Source organism: Triticum dicoccoides, chromosome 2B (genome assembly GCF_002162155.2).
Source record: "Triticum dicoccoides isolate Atlit2015 ecotype Zavitan chromosome 2B, WEW_v2.0, whole genome shotgun sequence".
In the NCBI taxonomy this organism is placed as follows: Eukaryota; Viridiplantae; Streptophyta; class Magnoliopsida; order Poales; family Poaceae; genus Triticum; species Triticum dicoccoides.
The window spans coordinates 46,514,346-46,536,309 of record NC_041383.1 but is presented as its reverse complement, the minus strand read 5'-3'; the positions used below and the strand labels follow the sequence as shown (position 1 = coordinate 46,536,309).

Below are 21,964 nucleotides of genomic sequence, written 5' to 3'. Positions count from 1 at the left end.
TATGTCGGCTCAGTCTCTCGGATGTGCTCGTAAGGGTATGGTATGCATGCGTTCATAAGGGTGAGTGTACGTGTGTGTGTGTGTGTGTATATATATATATATATATATATATATATATATATATATATATGTGTGTGTGTGTGTGTGTGTGTGTGTGTGTGTGTGTGTATATATATATATATATATGTATATATATATGAGCGGTTGCGTATGAACTGTTTTAGAAAGTCAAAACTAAGATATAGTTTGGTCGCATTCATGTAATACCGTGTCATGTTATAAAACGGGTCGCTACCCCGTCCAAACTTACTTTATTTTTCTATGGGCTATTGGACTTCTTGTTGGTTGTTGTTGTCACTGCTATTCAACGGGCTTTGTGTAAAAATTATTTAGGCTTGTATTGAAAAACAAAGTGGAAATAAGAGAGAACATTTTAGGCTCGTATTTGGCATTGCCATATGTTGTTTGTACGAACGAAATGGAAGGGGATCTTCACGCAAGCTCCTCCTGCGGCTGCATATATGACTCGTAAATATGAGCTGGTACACAACAAAGACCATTTAGCAACACTCGTAAATATGAGCTGGTACACAACAAAGACCATTTAGCAACGTTTCACGTGTGTCGCGTAAGACCGGTTTTCGTCATGAAAACTACCATGGTGACATTTTTCGGCCGTGATACATCTTCAACGTATCTATAATGTTTTATTGTTTCATGTCATTATATTATCACATCATTTTTGCATGCTTTATAGTTAGAAACTAGTCAGATCTGTAGATAAACTTATCGTAAAACGAGTATAATACTATCCCATATTAGCAGTTGCCCAAACGGACGAAGGTAGTACATGTTTCCTTGGTCAACGTTACAGCGTTGTGCTAGGCTTTCCGAAACATATGGCAATACTAGCAATTTGGGAGCTCAACGCCAGATTGAACGTCACTGAACCACAGAAGAGTCGGACTGAAACCTTTGCTACCGTTTTGATTAATAAAAAGCTAAAGTTTGTATAACAGAGCAATGCGTCCAGCAATCACATGGCCAACTGACAGTGAAATTTGTATCGCAAGTCATCAAGATAGTACATTACAGTCACCAGGGACATGGCCAGGAAGGAGCAATGCAAGAAGCTCAACAGCTAATAATTAGAAAGAATTTAACCACCATGGCCATTTACAATGTGCTTCCAAGTGCTAATCATATGTACGCGGCAAAGGTGGTTATAATTTACTCAGAAAGATCAAACTGTCCAGCATTTAATCCTATCGTACAGATGTCATGTTTACTTTCCTGAGTGCCTAGGTCACCGGAGTTACCAAGAATCAACAAGCGGCTCCAGAATCGCCATATGCACCGCTAGCTTTTCCAACTGTATCATGGTGTTACTTAGATCCAACATGATCGCCCAAACTTATAATTCACAGGAAACTCGTGCCTAGCGAAATATCAGCGAAGTTGGAAAGGATCTGCGCACGGGTAGTCCCAATCTGCTGTGCGATGTCAAGCTGCTCTTCCAACGATAGCATCTCATAGCTGCAGATGTAGAGGGTAAAATGTGGATTAGAGAGGCATGAGAAAAAAGCAATATGACTAAAAAGAATAACAGCTGTTCTACAGCAGAGATTTTAACAGGCCAGCTTGCAGAGGGTGTATGGGAATCAGTCAGGCGTGATATTTGGAGTAGCTGGTTTTTAGAGCTGACCTTTTTTACCAATCATACTGATCTTTTACAATCTAAATTACTCTTAATGTTTGCGGCTAGAAACTTCAACTTACTGTTGCCTATCTAGTCCTATCTAGTATCTACCACCACTGCCCTTCTACCGGCAGTAGCAGCACCCAGACACCGAAGATCAATACATCTCAAATCTTGGCTTGAATGGAATACTTGTACACCCTCTGTCCTCCGTCCCAAAATAAGTGTCGCTGATTTAGTACAAACACCTATTTTGGGACGGAGAGGGGGATTTCTTTATATGAAGAGACAACGCAACATATTTGGAGTGTAACAAGATGTGCAAGAGAGCATAAGGGCCGCATAAGTGGTAAAACAATATAAGCTGATGTGTGGAAGCTTCACTTACTGTGCAAGAAGCTCAAAGTCAATGATGTTATCTGGTCCAGGACGATGTGCCTTCCCGTTGGATTTGAACTGCCTGAATGATCTTGGGTTCAGGCCACACACGTGGGGGACGGCGTCTACAAGCTTCCTCTGTAAGCTCTGAAGCCGGCGGAATGTCAACTCATCAATAGGCGCAATGCATCCAATACCACCATCCAAAGTACCAAAAAGAAGGGCAAAACGATTCGTCTTCTCAGATGCCAATCCTGGAGCGGGAAGCATCTGCAGCCTCATAAACTTGGTCAGATGGGCTCCGACATGAAACTCTGCTCTGGAAAGGAGCTTCTGCCCCTTCCAGCTCTCCACCATTTTGGGAGCATAGTAGAAGATCTGCATGATGGTATTTGTTAGAGTGCAGTGAATAATCAGGTGGACAGGGGGGCCACTTCCATGTTGCACTATATCCAACTAACTCAGGTGTTCAATAGGAAGCATATCCTGTACAAGTCAATCAAGTAGTATCCCCAATTATATTTGCCAACAAAGCACACAAGCTCAGGCTGCTCAGCAATATGTCAAATATCTTTAAATGGTAGATCAACTACTGCAATGTACCCAACCATAACATACTACCATAACAGGGACTTGAAATGGCATTTAAAATTAGTACAGTAATATAATTATTTCCTTGATTCCACAATTACCAGGTGATTTTCTGACATCAAGTCCACAACTAGTTCAAAGAGAGGATGTCTACAGTTATTACTTGATATGTTTATGTTTAAACACTGGTAATGAATGGCCCTAGCAAAGATAATATCCCAGGAACCAGTCCGGTAGTAAGTGATAGTTTGATGCTTCAATGAGTTTTTGATTCAGTATCATCAAAAACTCATTTCATAGTAAATCACTAGCAGATGGATCAAATAGTAGTGAATGAACATCAAACACAAACCAGTAACACAAAAAGATTATAAGAAAGAATGACCTGCAAATTCTTATCAGAGTCAGAAACTGCAAGGTTCAGTGTGCTTCCATCAATTAAGAACTCAGTTGCAAAGCAATCTAGAGATCCAAAATCTTTTGCAAGCAGAGTCAATTGAGAACCTTGCTCCTTCCAGCTAAGAAAATATACGCTTTTATGGATATCGCCAAACAAAACGAAATTTTTGACCTGGAAATTTAAAGAATATCACAGGACTGCACAATTGCTGCATCTCGTATGCAGAATCACAATATAAACATGTTATTAAATCATGCAACAGCCTAACTTAACATACAAGAAAAATTGTATAACGTCATAATGAATATGAAATCAAACCAGTTGGGCAATACATAGTATTCAAATCTGAAATGGATAACAATTATATTATGTAAAGACTGCAAATTGCTGGACCGTATAATTTGCCAAGAAACAAACATTAGGAACCACAGCATTGACAGAGGCCACAGATGGTGAAGTCAAGGAATGACGGAGCTCATACACCTTCTTGAGTAAGAGGAGATCCATAGTGTGATGGCTCTTGGTAAAGAGCAACACAGGACCCATAAGACCAGAGAGAACGCAAGCAGTCGTTAGCCGATGGCAAAAGGCTGCTGGGAGGACAAGGAGATTAGTTCATCACGGAGCATGCATCTGCTCGCAAAGCTGAGAGCGACTGATTGGAATGACACGTTAAGGTGCAATTCAGAGCATCTGCCAAGCAGAGAAGCTCCAAAGCACAAGTCCAGCTGGCTCAAACAGGAGGCCTAAATCATAACATGCTCTGTGAGAAGCACAGAGATGGCAGCAAGAAGAGCGACAGCGGTGCACGCATCCATTGCTGGAAGGGGCGACAGTGTGAGCAGCAGACAAGCTGCAGGGATGAGGAAGTGAGCGTATAATACTGGGTTTGAAGTTTAAATTTCACGTGGATGTAAAACATGTCCCGCCGTACTAGTGCATTTTTCTTCAAGAATCTATAATAAAGTTCTACAAATGAACTCCATGGAATTTGCAAATTTCAAAAAATGTCCATTTGCAAAGGAAATAGCCCCCCAGCAGACAGTCTCTGAGATGGGAAATACTACGGAGGTAGCACAATGGAAAACTTTGAGAATCTGACTGGGTTCCAACAAGCCCATTCATTAAGCACTTTCAAAGCCAGAATAGATCTAGCTGAAACAGAAAAGATCAAGCACAAGCTCAGTATTTCTTTCCCCTTACTAAGTTGTCCTCAAAACACATGAAAGAGTTGGAAACACAAGATTTTTCTATTTGTATGAGGGACTGAGGAAGGTTGATTATAAGGATAAGCATTAAATGTGGGCACAACATGCAAAGGAGCAACATATTCAGAACCAATCGTTGTGCAATACTCACAATATTCAAGCTCACAACATGCAAAGGAGCATCATAGAATGCAACAGCAGTCAATTCAGAACCAGTCCATTTGCTCAATGTGATCTTTGGGCCAGCAGCTATCAGCAGATGACCTTGAAGTGACGCAACAGCTGATACGGCACCTTTACTCTCTTTTGAGTAGACTTCTGTTACCTGGAATTAATGTTTACATGTTAACAAATTAATATAGTACTCCCACCGATCAAAATTAATTGACACTGGCTTAGTACAATTTTATACTAAAGTTGTACTAAGCCAGCGTCAATTAATTTGAATAGGAAGGAGTAGTAAATTGTGATGAAGTTGAAAAAATGCAATAGCGACAGTGTTCCCCTACAGTACCAGATTTTGAGAATTTTCGCTTTTAGTGAAAGAGAACAGAAGCACCCGTCCTCTGGCAGCTACATCCTCCCCTTGAACATAAGCAGTCCCAATGGCCATCAGGGTTTCATTTTCCTTGGTAGTTGTGTTCTGAAGTGGAAATGCAGAACCTTTTTGTGAATAGAAAATACATATGAACATTTAGTCACTGAAGTTTGTGACCAGATAGATTTTAAGCCCAAATATAGACGCTGGCAAATATAAACGTAGAAGCTGTGTCTCCTTGTTCTGTTTAATTTTGTCATAACTAAAGACCAATATCTGAACTAGAGCGAGTCAAAACAGCCTTTAATTTGTTTTAAGTATGGAAGGACAAAAGAAATACATACATGCAATGTAACAATGCGCACAGTCAGAGCATTTTCAAATGATTGCATTGGAATAGTGGACCTTGTCTCCCAACGTCCACTAGGTTTCTCCAACTCTAATACGCGAACTTCAAATTCCTCAACAGTATACGTTTTTTGCAGGTCATCGGCACTAGTAGCATCATTATCCATGTGATGAACCAAATCTTGATCAGCCATAATTGACAGAACTTGATTTAAGGGGCGAACAACCTGCAGAAATATAAACTTAGTATTGAAGTAGTTATCTGAGGATAGTTTATTATGTGATGGTGCCAGACAACCATAATCGAAGATGGCAGTAACAAAACAGTGTTACAAATTATCACTGGAAACAGCGGATACAGACTACTTACAGGAACAGACACGATAAGTGGATACAGAGACTGCTCGGCATAATATGTAACCTGATGAGGGGTACCATGCAAAGGGATCTGCAAAGGTGCAATGTATGAAAAGTCTGCAACAAAACGAGATACAACTTACGCGTACCTAAACAAATTTTACCTTTTGGACAGGCCAGTAGTTGTCATAGTTATATGCTTCGGGCAGTTGACATATCTTCAGAAAACCCTGTTAAACATGAAAAATCACCAGTTTTAAAATTTCCTATTTCTTAAAGTATATGGGAGAGATATATTCAAACAACTCCATACCTGTGATGTAACATATATAAGCCCGTGACAACAGTTTACATTGTGGAGAACAGTAAAGGCTTCAATGGGACCATCACATAACTGCAAAATGGGACAGCTTAGATAGGCCACACTGATGACTAGAAGCAAATATAGTTATAGTTGAAGCTGCATATAACTGCAGATTTCCAGCTGCATGGTACACCATACAAAAAACAAAATAAGATTTGGTTCTAAGAAACACTACATCAAAGTTAGATCGATTTGGTACTTCAGAATCAACTTAAGCCTGAAGAGTTGTGGACATATCTCATCATGAAATAATAAAAAGGACTCTAACAGGGAGAGAACCATAATCGATGTGTGCCCCTTCCGCGAACAATCGTGCGCTCTGGGAGGTTCCCGCAAGCGGACAACGCCGTTCGCTCTGGGATGCTCCTGGAAACAAATGACGCTGTGTGCCCTGCTCATCGAGGCCCCACACTGTCAGCTTATTTACTCAGAGAGTTCGTGCCAGAAACCATTCCCAGGGAACGTTCGCTCATTACCATTTCCGGAAGAAAAAAAGGTGGCATATATGACGATTTAAATCTATGAAGAAACAAAAGAAATGTTTAACCATTCCGATGTCAGCTAAGGTAATTGGCATTGTGGTGGTTTTTCAAAACAGCCTGTTTATTTCTCAATCCAAATTAAAGTTAGTTGAAAGACTCTTTCGAGCAGATGTAACAGCAAAATCTTGCTGCAATCAGTAAAAAAACAAAAATAACTAGATTCCACATCCCAGCACAGCACATTGAACAACAGCAAAGTGAGCCTAACTAGGGAACTATGCATTGTCTGAAAGTGTTGACTCGTCACATTAGCAGCATTCAGAGAGCTAGAGGCATGCAGGTGAGATCACTTTAGTTCATTTATACTCCATCAAATTTGGAAATTACTATACATTTCAACATGCAAAGAAATTAAATAGTGTGAAATACGTGTAAACAAGAATTCGATCGTAGATTGAAACAAGAAACAGGGTCAAATATGTTGAAGTATATTAGGATTGCCCAACCTTCTCCATCGGTTCAAACTGTTGCTTCTACTGGTTGGTACATGAATGTTAATATGATATTAGAGCCAGGAGATCTTGGTTTCAAGCCTCGGCTTTCGCAATTAAATAAAAAAGTTCATTGCCCTCTTTCTGTCCATGTTTGGGCCTTATTGAGCCACACGTGAGAGGGGTGTTGGAAGTATATGAAACTTAATAAACATTGCAAGACAACAAAAACCTCAGCAGAACAACGACATACCTGTGGATGCACCCGAAATCGTTGTCGACAAACCATAACCCAGACTGGCCTCGTGCCACTAAGAAACAATCCCTCATAACCTCCAACATTGTTAAAAATTGTGATTCTCGGTCGTGCAAGACTTGATATGTCTTCTCGTAATGTAATGTCAACAGAAATTCGGTGAAATCTCAAATTTTTTAGTCTCGAATCACTGGCACTGGCAAGATCCACAGAACCAGCAGGTGAAAATGAATTGTCTTTCACATTACTCTCCGAGTCTTCATAGCAAAAAGCATGGTAGCACAAAAATGTCCCATCGTTTAATAAACCAAAAAGGAATGGGCGACTGAACTGGCCAGACCATCTATGCATTGCAAGCTCAACTACCCGAATGCTATCCGCTTCTTTCTTTAGAGAAACTTTAGTGTCATCATGTCTTCCTTTTGAATCAACCAAAAGAGCCTCACCAGAGAAGAAACTTTCCACAGAGAAAACACATCTGAAACTAGGCACTTCAAAAATTTCTAGTTTACCACTTTCATAACAAATGATGCAGTATATATCAGACTGCTCCTGAGATGAACTACCACTGCCATCAATCGGTTCTGCAATACCACTAGATAGCCATGCATCACTACGTGTCTTTCTCAGCCATGGTTCAGGACCTCTATCACAATAAAGTGTACACGCAGATATTTTTTCGCTTGAGCTTGTAAAAATACTGGGAACACTGATAGAAAGAGCACAAGTAGAATGATCTGCATCAGAAAATTAAACATCATGTATTTAAGCTAGATCTTTCCCTTTTACATGATCTCTTTATCTATGAACAAATCTTCACAAAATATACGTCTATTTTGTCTGAGAACTGAGATCACCCTTCATTCCATCCAAACCTTGCCTAAATTCACAAGGTGGCACTGAACTAAGGATTTGAGCTAGAACTTTGCCTTTTACAAACATGTTATGATTGAATACACGAAAACCCTTTTCTGAGCCCGGGCTCATCTGCACCCGTGTTGAATAAAAAAAATCAAAACAAATACTAGGAAAATTCAAACAATTCCAAATTTTTTTCCCATGGTAGACAATTTGATGCGTGAGGCCCGCTCCAATTTTCAAATCATTTGGACAAATGAGCAACTCTCGGCAAAAAAGACAAATTCAGTGTCTGTAAAATAGTTTACTGTTCATGTACTGTTTTGACCTGATTTGTCTTCTTTGCTGAGAGCTACTCAGATGTCCAAATGAGCTAGAATTTGGAGCGAACCTCCCGCAATAAATTTTCTACCATGGGAAAAAAATTGGAATTTTTCGAATTTTTCTTGTATTTTTTGTGATTTTTTTTCTGGCCAGGCGCAGATGAGCCTGGGCACTGAATCGCTGCACTCATACATACACAGCTTTATACATATATATTTATCTAATGAGAAAGCATCAGCTTGCTAACTTCTATCTTCAGCTGTAAGGAAACCTTCGCATGTTAAAGTGCACTAAGAAGTTATACAGAAGCTAGATAAGTATTTTGCGCCACTCACCTTTCAGTTGCCTATTCAGTCGCTACTATGATCTCTGTATAACAATTGTTCTGGAACAAGTTCTCTCACACTACTGTCAAATTTGGCCTATTTTACTATTTGGTTAACTCAAACTTCAAAGCTTGACTGAATTTTATATATAAGGCCACAGCAAGAAAGCATAACTGAAAAATGATGGACTAGTGGATATACTATACCTCCTACAAGAAGTTGAACAGTTCCATCAACCATCTTCAAAAGAACGTATGGATCTGCAATTGAAGCAGATGCCACTCCAAGAGGCTCAGAACTTGACGATGAAGATTCTGAAGAATGCGCAGTAAAGTTTAGCTCCTGTGTCATGAAAGAACCATCAAGCACACGAGCACCCGTGGCGTATACCTGTATGACACGCCGCCTGCAAAGATTCAAACAAAACCAGAATGATAAAGGCTACTAATTATTAATGTCAAACTGTCACAAACATAACTCAATATTAAATTATAAAAAAATTATTTATGATTCTAGAAAGATGTAAAATGCTAAAATGTAAGATCATCTCCAGCTGATCCCCTATCCTATTATTCCAAAATGTATGTCTTATCCCAGAAAGATCAATCAAAAGTTTATACCTTTCAAACCTAAGTTTATATTATATGTTGGTCATGCTCTAGTTCCCTTAAGTGTGGGAACATTAAATAACACGCTTAAGTTTTTGGACAGCACATGTGCATTAATCTCAACAGGGCTGGGTTGTCACACAAAAACTGTGCTACACCTACACATGACTGAAGATATGAAACGTATAAATTAAGATAAATAATATTAACTTCACAAGTTAACAATTTTAGATGTTTTGAGATTGTGGAGAAAAAAAATCATGGAAGAGCATGGAAGCACTCCCCTTGATTTTCTACTTTCTCATATGAAACGAAACCTTCCCATCGGTCTACTACATAGTTGTACATCGAGTAAATGCAATGATAAACTAGACAACCTCAGAGTTGAGTTTGATCTGGTTTTACTGGACCATGCAGACCAGGTAACCAATCACCATTAACATGTCTTGGATCTGTGCTGACCTGGTGGGCTCATGCAGTCCTGGACATCCAATAGCCCAAAGATATATTGGTTGTGTCCGTTACTATAAAACCACCGAGGTTTTTAACATGAATGTGTTGTGATGTATGAATTCCACGACAGATGATGCCAAGCTAGTATAAGTAATTGAATACATTAAAAATATTAAGGAGCAGCATACCTTCCGAACAAGTTACCAGCAGCAATGGTCGCCCCTTGAACATAATAATCAACTGTTTCAGTAACTTCTCCTAGATCATCACCTGTCTCAAGTACCTTCCATAACGTAATAATGTCATACAGTCAGTAATCACTTCATCAGAAGAAACTAAAGAGGATCAAGAACAAAGCCACAAAGGCAATAAACTGAATACATATGTCAAAGGCAAAACGATGTAACACTGAAGAAAAAACTTGGAAATTTCAAATTTTGAAACAATCCCATATTACAGCCCAAGAAAAAGAAAAGGTCTACTTGCCCCTGGAATTGGAGACAGCATAAGAGTATCTCCCCTTACCCTAAAATTCCTTGATTCCCAAAAACCTGACGTTTTGGGACCATCCCCTATGCCGACCTTTAGCTTCTGTGTGGGGACTTCAATACGATCTACCTTGAAGCCGACAAGAACAACCGGAACTTGTGTTAGAGAAATCCTTGCAGCAGTCAGTCAATGAGTCAAGTCTTTTCCTTGGGTAGTAAGCTAGTTAGTCAAGTTTGTGTCTTATGTACAAGTCTGTGGGTCAAGTCAAGATGCCTTGGGCTGTAAGAAGTGGTTCTGTACTAGTTACTTTCAGCTATAAATAAGGAGTGAAGCCTCACCAGCTGCATCCATCGCAGCCCAGAAACTAAGTCCCAAAACAGAACCTGTACTAGTTGCTACTAACAATTGGCATCAGAGCTGGTTAAGGTGAGGATCCTGAGAGATGTCAGCTTCAGGTCAGGGTGCTGCCTGCAGTCCAGCTCCCCAGCTCCCCTTTCTCACCACCAAGAGGACCACGTCACCGTATATCTTTGCCACTGAAGTTGGTGCTATTTACAAGCAAATTGCCACCACGTCATCACCTCCGCCTCCCCGCCCAAAAAAGAAGGAAAAGGCTGATTCCAAATGTTGCTGTCACTCAGCATGGATTCTCAGGGATGGCTCACCCCTCACCCGCCACGCCCCACAACGCCTCCGTCCCGAGCAGGCAGCAGCGTGCCCTACAGCTCCTCTCAGAAGGACCCCGACAGCAAATTCAACCGGAGCCCAGCTCCAATTCCCCATGCCCAGGACCAGGACGCAGTGACAATGCAAGCCGGACATCCCCTTGCCGATGCCACACTGACCTACTCCAGCTGTCCTCTGGCAGCTTCCACCTGCTATTGTTCCTAGAGCTCCCCGACCAAGCTCGTCAAGGTAAGCAACTCTGCGACCTCCCCCCTTGCTTTGTCTCATTTCTGTTCTTAATTTCATTACTGTTTTCGCTCTTTTCGTCAGCAATCCTATGCTGATCTATTTTCTTTCCCAATTGACCTTGCTGTTTCCTTCCGTTACTCGCTAAAAAGACGGGCATGGCTGAAATTGCCGAATCAGCATCCTAGTAGGACTGGACACGGCGATACGGCCAGACATGCTACGCGTATCCCACAGTATCCCCTCTTTTCAAATTAAAAAGAAAGAAAAAATAGGGATACAGCTGGGATACGTCAGGGACACGCTGGGGACTCGGGAGGCCCAGTAACACGCTTGGCCTGATATGAACCCTAATTTTTCAGGCTGCTCGGCCGCGAACGCCACAAAGGGGTTCAACCTCAAACCTGCTCCAGGCTCCAGCTAACATGCCACTGCGGTATCCGTGCTTCTTAGGTTGTATCACCGTGTCTGTGTCTCCGTATCCATGCTTCTTAGGTTACTAGTAACCCAATGTTGTTACTACAAACAGTAATTGTAATGTAGATTAACCCTGTACATATGCCGCATATTTACTGGAGTACTTGCTAGGATCAATCATGCTACTGATTGATTGATGGTTCTGTCTCCAGGCTGGGGGTGCAGGAAAATGGCTGCTGCAGTTCTCACTGGATCAGTAGCATCGACGTTGTGTTTGAGATGTATTTTCTGTACAAATTTTGTTGTTGATGTTGGATGAATCCAGAAATTAGATGAATTCAGAAAGACAATCGTTCATGTTCAGAGAAGGAGATGCAATTGTCAATTTGTGCAGTGTTCAGGCTGCAGTTCAAGAATATGGATTAGAGTGATTATATGAAGATGTGTATGCAAAGAAAACAATGATTCTTGTATTATTGAAGGCAAAACACTTAAAATTTGTATTATGAAATTTTGTGTGTGTGTGTGTGTGTATTATTGAAGGCAAAACACTTAAAATTTGTATTATGAAATCTTGGTCCTTTTGATTTAGTGGATAATTTGATTAACCATGTCCATTTGCCACATCGACCTGAACCCACATATCTTCAGTTAAGTTTCTTATCTTCCCTCTCCATCGCTCTGGCAACTTCAAAAATATGTCTCCTTCCCGTTTTCCTTCACATGGTCTTTTTAGCAAAGCAGATAGGAGTAGGCTCCGATCTTGTCTGTTTTTTGTCAGGCTGTTGGTTCTGTTTTAAAACTAGGCCTAGTGTGCCCTATAGCCATGATTTTTTACAAGGATTTTGGGTCTTTTCAATGTCATAATAGCTATGGGGGTGGTTAGCTTCCACTCAAAATACTATGTCGAAAAAATCATAAGCATTAAACTTCAGTATACAGCTGCAAGGGAAATCAGCAAAAATAAAATTTCTGTTACCATCATACCATGGTCCGGCTCTCTAGACTTATTATCAGATATGCATGATATTCATTATCTTCACTGGTATGTGCACGGGAACTCTTATAGTACACTGTCCAAATACCTCTGCAACTTGGTAATTCCACCTACACAAGTACAGAACAAATGTAAGTCAAGATAAAGTAGGTAACATAAAAATTTCCGTGTAAGAAAAATGACTAAACACCACTAAAACGCAAGGGATTAAAGTTTGAATATGTTGGTCAAGTTCTTCAAAAGGCATTGGTGGAATATTTGGGGTTTGAGCTGAACATTGACATACAACTCACTGGTCAAACTCATTATTCCTATATTATGTAATAACTGGGATGAAAAGGGGAGAGAAAAATGTACCTCGGTAATTAAATCAGGGCGAATAGATTGTTGTAGGACAGAAAGTGCTCCGTTCTTTCCATGACCAGAACAGCACACCTGAAATAGAGTCAATACTGTCACAAAGAGTATCTAAAATGCAGAACAAAAAATGCTTCTCGGTAATTAAATAACAAATAGATTGTCGAACTTCTTTTCACTGATTCACTGAAGCAACAGAGATATTGGTGCAAAGGTGGTAAACTGGTAACAGGATGTAAATTGTTAAGGTCACATATGAGGAGCTAATGATAGACACATTTGTGTCGGATGTGTGATTTCAATAGCATATATTGACACAAAAACAACTATTCTGATGATACAACGTTTCTCATTTATGTGCCCATTTTTTTCTCTTACACTCTGACAGGGTTCAATCTACTCATTCTGGTAGAAGTCCTGGAATCCCACACGGAAACCATTAACAGCCCTTCTCACAAAGACTCCAACAATGTGCTCTCTTGATTCATTTACCTTTCTTATTTTTCCGATTTGTTTCCCTGACCTAATCGTGTGAGATCGTAAATTTGAAATAGAACCTAATTCCCCTAGCAGGCTAGCACTAATCCCATAAATCACCAGGATCTCCGATTACAGGCAAGTTACAAGCACGACTAGGAACCTGAATAAAATATACAATACCCGTTCTCCAAATCAATAATGAATCATGTACACATTCAACAAAAAAAGCTAGCCCAGCTGGAACAAAATGGACCTAATTATAGCCAAAGACGGAGGTGAAGTCTCATGCAACTGACCAACTCATAATTGCTTTGCTTTGCATTTCCTGTTGCATTGGCATCTGCATTGACTCTTAAACCGTATGAAAAATCTTTCAGAGGGCCAACATTGATCAACTTATCTCTCACGACATATGAGATTTTCTGTGAATAATAAGTGAAACAAATTAGTGGCAAGAAAGAAGCAATAAGCAAGCAATTACTAAATTATGCAAAGGAAATTCATGATGTATACATTTTAAGAAAACCGTAAATTGAAGTGGTAACTAACAAATGGCAGTAAAAAGAATTATATACACAAGAACATGATTCTATCACTACAGAGTTGCATATAAACGAATAACAACCATGCAACTGGAAGTAACATTTTCATACCTGTGCTGATTCTATACTGTTTGGCAACATGTTATTCTGAAAAGAAAGTTCCTCAACACTGGTCACATCCTGTAAAACGTCAGAAGGCACCCTCTTCAGGCGCTTCGGAAAAGGCAGGTCGCCTTCAATATCACCAGACCGCTGCACAAGTAGATCACCATATATCACCAGTCAACGAAGGAACCATAGTTAAAAAAGGCGCGCCTAAGCGAGCGCTTAAGCGCGCCTAGGCTCTAGGCGTTGGCAAAACGCATTGCGCATAACTACGCTTAATCTGTGCATAACTGCGCATAAGCATGCGCTTTGGTCAGTAAAGCGCAAGGCGGTGGCAAAACGCACAATTAACGCCTATCGCTTTTTTGAACTATGGAAGGAACAGTGTTTGCTTCATTTTACAAGAGCTTAGTACAGTGTGGCCGACAAATTCAGATATATCGGCACAACTTTGACTATAAACTTTATAGTAATATAGTAAACCTATAAAGTATAATATTGATTAATAAACATGTATTGGTAAACATATATGTAACGTGTGGCTTAAGGTAGATGTAACATTTCCATGTCTACTCCATAGGTCATTTCCATCAAAGAAACATATGAACATCAATGACTAAGATCCCATTCTAAATATAGCAGACAGGTAACACATTCAGTCATGTCCTCAAAATTTATGCATAGAATTCATTTTGAGTGAGATGCCTTATTGGTTGGAATCTTTGGTGCTTTGACATATCCGAGGAAAACAAGCCGGTGTACTCCATGCTTCTGGACTTTTCCGGTTTAACAGGTAACCATTTCTAAAAATCTTTGGGTTTAGGCGTTGAGCAACTATGCTTAAAACATTCAACGGCACGCTATTTCTAAAATAAATATTTAGACCATCTACAGTACTTGCGAAAAGTACTTCCAGCGGAATGGCACATTGACAAAGGTATCTCAAGAGTCAAAAGTACCTCGTCTATTAGATCTGGTAAGACAGATGTTGCCACACCGCAGGAAAATTGCACAAGAAGGCTGTCTCCCAAACGGCTACCAAGGAAGAAGAATGAACTTCCAATAGTCGTAGCACCCTGCGCACAGATGGGTCAATAACATAAGAGGGGTTGGTAATATTAAATATGAAAAGGTATATAAGCACAAGAAAAGTATGAGCAACCAACCGAACTGATGACAGATGCTTTTGACTTCATAAGATCTAATCTTCGCACAGTTCTGCGAAAGAAAAAGAAGCAGATAATGATCAACTCTATCACGCCTACGAAAGCTAAAACAGCTGCACAACAATAGGACAGATGATGATCCATAGAGTTACCATACCTGCCATCGTAAACTACTGTAAGTAACAGCATTTCTCCGGTCTTTGTCGAGAACATTACAATATCATTGGATAACCATGTCGCTTTAGCTGCATCAAGCTCCACATGAAAATTTAATTTAGGAATTTCTGGACTGCAAAGACAAGGAAAAGGTCACCAGCTTTGACATATACTGGAGGGGAAGAAACTAAGACATATCAAATATATGGTAGAAACTTAGTGGTTGGACAAACATGCACTGTACATGTAAGTCAATTTTATACTCTTAGGTAGAACCACCATATCTCGATTTAAGAAGATACGGTTTGCTGTTAATAATTATTACCATATATTTCACAGCAAATGTCCAGCTGGACACATTCAGGATTAAGCGAACCACACCAAAACTAGGTTCAGTTTTTCACCTGCTCATCTTCAAAAGCATTTCTCCGGTTTGATAACAATGGCACAAGTCACAATGTGAAAGAGATATTCAATAGCAGAGAATTTGGTTTAGTAAATTGCACCTGTTAACACCGGTTGACCCAAATAAAGGGTGGAGGTGGAGGTGTAGGTACAAAATAATCAATAAATGCAAGTGTCCAACAGTTCCGCATGGGAGCATATACAAGCATTCCCTTGGCAAAGTATGGTTGGATAGGTATACCAGAAAACACAAGAATCAAAATATGAAGTTCTGGATTCCTCAATTCGCTATTACATCCATTCTTCACGAATAATTTAAACTATATAGTTCAAAGTTTACATGTTTCTCTCGATGCTTAATTCATAATCCATACACCATTAGTCTTAATTTTTACGTGCTTCACCATTGGTTTGAATAGGAAGATAATAATGTTTCTTGGGCAAGCAGGGATACTATTCTTAGGGGCCAGCCAAGTGAGTATTCGCTATACAAGGGCATGCTTGGCCTGAAAGGACTAGAATCCCTACATGACTAGACCATAACATATCCTAATCTTGCTATTTAAATCAATCGCTTGCCTAACTAATATCTTCCAACTAATAAAATTGTATTTTTATCTCCAAAGAAGGTACAATATGCTGTCACGTTCCTGCATTGTACGCACTTAATATACCGCGCACAAGTAGCTACAGAATTAATCATAGTTCATACCGTATGGTAGGACCACAGGAGTACCTGGCACACTAGCACATATGCTGGCCTGAGTGGCAAGAAACTAAAGTTCACATACAATTTTTTTCCTGTGTGTCGATTGTTGAATGGTATACATTCATGCATGGTGTTTATAAGCATAATTGGTTTGCTGCCAATATTTGGCTTGCCAAATATTAGCAATACCAAGACTTGCCAACTATTGGCAACTTTATGTGAGATAGACAAGACCAACCAAGTAGTAGCCAATATTTGGCACAATGCCAAACATTGGCATGCCAATTTTTGGCAGCAAACCAATTATGCTCTATGTGTTTTTGTGTGCCATGTTCATGTTAAGGTTTTTTTAGACCTGCAAGTTGGCATAATCTTGACAGTTGCATGCTGAATGACACGAGATATAGATCCCATTTGTCACGTCGTTTATACCATTTGTCACATCGTTTATATAAGCTTCGAGCAACTTAAGCACATGAGCATCATGAGATAGGTTTTACATATTTGTTAGTGACATAAGCACCACGAAAGTTATGCACACGTGAAATCAACCACCAATCAAGTTATTTGTTAGTGACATATTCACTTTACATTCACCCAGTTCACATCTTTCAATTACACTATTACAGATCGTGTATTCAGGTGGACTCTGTCTATTGACTGTTGGACTGCATAACACCATGAGCATTAATGACTTGTAGGTTGCGAGACAACCATTATATTACTCCCTCCGTTCCAAAATAGATGACCCAACTTTGTACTAAAGTTAGTACAAAGTTGGGTCATCTATTTTGGAACGGAGGGAGTATATGATGAGTCCAAGTTGAAAGATGATGATATGGAGCTTGGAAACATAAGCAGCTACAAGCCTACAAGTACGAAACAAAGTTTCTGGGAGATGCTTACGAATACAGTTGGTTGGTGACAGTATAATTCCTTGAGTAACGATGATATAAACTTTTTCCAAACAGGCACTGTTCATTTAGTGGTGTGCATGTAACTGTATTAGGTGCTCGAGATCTATAGATATCTTAGGATAATCAACCAGAATGAAGACATTACATTTCGTTAATGAGATAAGAGAGAATGGACAGGCAAAAGCTATGAAAGTCGTCAGAAATGAAGAATTTATAGTCTTAACCTATATCACAAAAAGTACCTGCCATCTGGCTGTGATGAAAAACTGTTGAGGGCAAGGGAACAAGAAGTGGACTGCAACAACAAAGACATTCACAATTCAATGACTCAGGATCAGCAAATGAAAAATAATGTAAGCCTGTACACCATGTGTATTTAGAGGGACCAAACCTGACTATGATAGTGGATAGAATTTGCACAGACGACAAGAACACCACTAATAGGTGGAGGCACAGAAAGAATTTGGTATGCATCATGCGGTAGGTTCTGGAAGCAAAAAACACTTTGTGGTTATAATTTCAATTTTGTACATTGGAGCCAAATGGAAGGCAGATAATGTGCAGAAGACAGAAAACACCTTGGTATATTACAACATTTATTAATGAAAGATAGATGTGGAAGATACAGAAGACAGGAAATGTCAAAGCTGACAATCAATGTCATATACTTACAGCAGCAGACCATATCACTGGGTGTTGCTTCAGTGTCATGCTTATACTAAATGCTGATATCATACATGTATGGTGCTTTGATGAGATACGCCCAGCCCATGTAGGCTCTCGCTCATGTAATATGACCAATACAGGCTCAATATAACCTGAAGAGATCATAGAAGAAAATGGCATGAGTGGTGCCGTTTCACATTTGGATAGTTGTTACACTTGTGGTGAACATATAAATGAAGTGAACTAGCACCATTATCAATTTTCACGAAGATACCGTTTTGGATCACCTTTTCAGAATTAAGGAGTAATCTTATGGAGAAATTCTACAAAAATCCTTAGTTAATATCTGCAGGATATAAACTTACTGGACTATTTGAAACATTTATGACTTCTTATGCATCTTCTGTCCTTCAAAGTTATGTAGAACACTGGAGATAAAACATGCTGATGCGCTGCACTGTGGACTTCTTAGCAACAGTTATGGTGTACTTAATATGCTAGATCTTTCAATGGTTTGTTGTGTATCAAGTAGCAAGCACATAACAGGTGTAAACACCATAGGGTGGATGGCCAGTGGAGTGGCTTGGTTGGAAAACAGATTAGATCGTAGACGACAGAGACAAACTTGGAGGGATGATCAACTTATCTCAAGCAAGCCATCTTCAAATTAAGGTAACAGACCTTATATAACAGGAAACTAAAATTCAAATCATAAAGAGATAAGTAATTGCCCGATATGGGTGTAACTGTTGCCATACACGCTGTTTTAGCAAATTTAGATATGCCTAAGAACTATCCCCTAGTGCCATGCTTACTTACGCATTGAAGCTCAACAGAGTTCAGAAAAAAAGCATGGAATTTTATGTTGAAGATGTAGGGTGTGCAACAAATTTATATGCAGAAAGAGATCTTATCTCACCATGTACAAATGTAAAATCTTTGACATGATTTGTCTCTAAAGCTCGTAAGTCAATCAAATATGATGACTCGACACGGACAGCACTAGAACTCAGTGCACGTGTAGGTTCATCTTCTCCCACTAAGCTCTGTCCAACCTAATATTGTATAAAAAAACATAAGTTGCCAATCGATATGGAAAACATAGGAAAACTGGAGAACAATAATATATTGGTGATTCTACTGGACTAGAGAAGGGAATCATGGTGCACATGACTAAAATTTTAAATAACAAATTCCAAATCTAAACACAAATTATTGAAAATATTGAAACCTGCTACTAAAGAAAACAAGAGCCAGAAAAAACACCAAATAATTCACACTTGTTAAAAATATGTAATGCAGTGAAATATAACCTGGGCAGCTTTCAGAATGGCCATTTGTAGTCCATAAATAAGTGCAGCGCCACATCTGCCTAGCGGGTCAGATTTTATGACAGGACCCCAAGCAAATGATTCCCTGCCTCTTTTTAGATGCTGCCATTCTGGGCCCTCAAAGCAATGCATTGAGCTGAAATATTATGAAAAATAAGTTGATAAAATAGCAAGTCCATTCATAGCAAGTGCGAGATAGCAAACTAGATTCAGTAAATAGAGAAATGCGGGTCCTCTTCCAATTGCACCATAGAATAAATACAGGAGTCGTTCCAGGTGTTTGAGTAAATGAAAATTTTCAGTTGAAATCGTGGTACTAATGAGTAAAGACCACCAAGGAAAATCTCCTATGGAATGCACTCTTACAATCAAATAACCAACATAGGAGGAACTCCTAGGAATCAAAGAAGCCCTGCTTACTTGCATTTATCGGCATCGAAAAGAGGGGTAAACAAAAATGAATGGCACTAATTGTAGTGCTATCTACATGTGAGACAAACAAAAGGGATGGTACTGCTATAGTTCAACCACCAGCCTCTTGATCATGTATAAGGCTGTGATACATTCTAACAAGGTACAATACTACAGAGATGTTATTCTCCGAATAAGTGACAAAATTTGTGCTTGTTGCTCCGTGATTGGAAAGTTCCCCCTCTGCCAAAATTACAAGTTTCGAACAATAACAAGGTACTACCTCCGTCTCATAAGTGTCAAAAAACGCCCTACATTATGGGACGGAGGGAGTACTAAAGAGATGTTATTTTCCTAATATAATTGACAAAAGAAAAATGTTTGCTTCTGTTGTGGTTGAAAGGTTCTCCCTGTGCCAAAATTACAAGGCACTGCATTTTTAAGCTACATGTTTCTGTGCAGCTATGACAAAAGATAAAACCCTATTTCACAACAATCAAATGTTTGACGGTTACAAGAATGAGCGAGCAACTGTGCATACCTAGTCCGCAGTCCATGGATGGCGTCGTCGAATTCCAGGCAGGTTATCTTGGCGTCTCTGAAAGCGAGCGCAATGGAGTCTCGCCTGTTCTCCGCCCCATCCGACAGCACGGCCATCGACTCGACGTTCCCATGGAGCCTGCACGCCACTCAGAGGATTATATTCAACTGAAAGTCTGAAACCACCACACACATCTCCAATTTCTGAACTGAATACAGACTGACTGAAAGATGAAACGCAGGGACAGCCGGGGCGCGCACCTGTAATGGCACACGAGCTCGAGGCGGGCCCCGAGGACGCCGTCGAACGCGGCCCCGTCCTCGGCGGCGGGCGCCGCCTCGGCCCTGACGGCGTAGACCTCCAGCACGTTGGCGGCCGCGACGACGAGGTTGGGGGTGGGGCCGCGGCGCCTCGCGGAGGAGGAGTCGGCGTCGCTGTCGGCCCCGGAGGAGGCCGCCGGCCCCGCGGCGGGCGCGGGGAAGGCGGCGGCGTCGGAGGGGCGGTGCGCGATGAAGCCGGCGGCGCAGTGCTCGATGCCCGTCGGCCAGTGCTTCATCTTGTACGCCGCATAGCTCATCCTCGCGGGCGCGGGGCGGCGCTAGGGCTCTTCGCCCCCCTCCGCGGCCGGCCTGCTAGGGTTTTGCGGCGTGGTTTCGGAAACTCGGGGGGAGAGGCGCCGCGGAGACGACGGAGGGGGGAAGGGAAGGGGGGAGGGGGCAGCTCGAGATTTGGCAAAAGCCCTACCGCCTCCGTCCCGTTTCACTGCAAAAGTTGGTTCTTTTTACATGTACAAAGCACCTCAGCAGTAAAAGAAATTGCAACCAGGTCCTTTGACCAGCAGACTACGAACTCTGTGAAAATGGATGAAACTGCCCTTCTTTGAAACTTCAACACGAAATGACCCTAATCTGAAAATATTTCACAAACTGGCCATTTTGCATGATGCCCGGAGCTAGGATGCCATGCTAGAGGTGACGTGCTACATGTCGCTACCACGGCGCCCTAGTCCGGGGCGTCATGCTATGTAGCATGGCGCCCCAGCACCAGGGGTCATGTAAAAAATGCAAAAAGGGGCCAGTTTGAGAAAAAAATGGGCCGGTGAGCGTCACAGCCTCCCACTCTCCCTCTCGCAAAAAAGCCTTCTCCCCGCCGACAATGCTTATAGAGGAAACTTTAATCCTAGACCATTCCTTAGTAATTCCTCTAATAATTATGGAAATTCCTGTGATTTTAATAAGATGCCCTGTGATTTTCAAAATAGTGTGAAAGAATTTTTGGTCTCTCAAAAGAATTTTAATGCCTTGCTTGAACAAAAATTGCTTAAAGTTGATGATTTGGCTAGGAACGTTGATAGACTTTCTCTTGAAATTGATTCTTTGAAACTTAGATCTACTCCTCCTAAGCATGATATCAATGAGTCTCTCAAAGCTATGAGAAGTTCCATTAACGAATGTAAAGAAAGAACCACTAGATTGCGTGCTAAGAAAGATTGCTTTGTTAAAGCGTGTTCTTCTAGTTTCCATGAAAATAATGATGAAGATCTTAAAGTTATTGATGTGTCCCCTATTAGACCTTTGTTTTGCAATATGAATCTTGATAATTATGGGACTGGATATGAGTCAACTTTAGTTAAAAGGCGTCCCAATAATTTGGAGTTTTTAGATCTTGATGCTAAAATTGGT

General features: G+C 40.5%; 1 protein-coding gene across 1 annotated transcript; it reads right to left on the bottom strand.

Moving 5' to 3' along the window:
• Positions 1-1,026: 1,026 nt before the first annotated feature.
• On the bottom strand, positions 1,027-20,976 carry LOC119362033 (probable cleavage and polyadenylation specificity factor subunit 1). Its single transcript, XM_037627204.1, has 26 exons — positions 20,543-20,976; positions 20,283-20,420; positions 19,313-19,466; positions 18,919-19,054; positions 18,006-18,151; positions 17,725-17,820; positions 17,576-17,628; positions 15,304-15,435; positions 15,147-15,198; positions 14,940-15,056; positions 13,987-14,127; positions 13,630-13,755; positions 12,854-12,931; positions 12,487-12,606; positions 9,870-9,964; positions 8,827-9,026; positions 7,110-7,849; positions 5,833-5,913; positions 5,684-5,749; positions 5,533-5,610; positions 5,159-5,389; positions 4,791-4,919; positions 4,428-4,601; positions 3,054-3,239; positions 2,088-2,455; positions 1,027-1,536 (listed from the first exon to the last, which is right to left on the bottom strand). The coding sequence occupies exons 1-26, from the start codon at positions 20,857-20,859 to the stop codon at positions 1,422-1,424; spliced, it is 4,269 nt and encodes a 1,422-aa protein (XP_037483101.1). The 5' UTR covers positions 20,860-20,976; the 3' UTR covers positions 1,027-1,421.
• Positions 20,977-21,964: the final 988 nt, after the last annotated feature.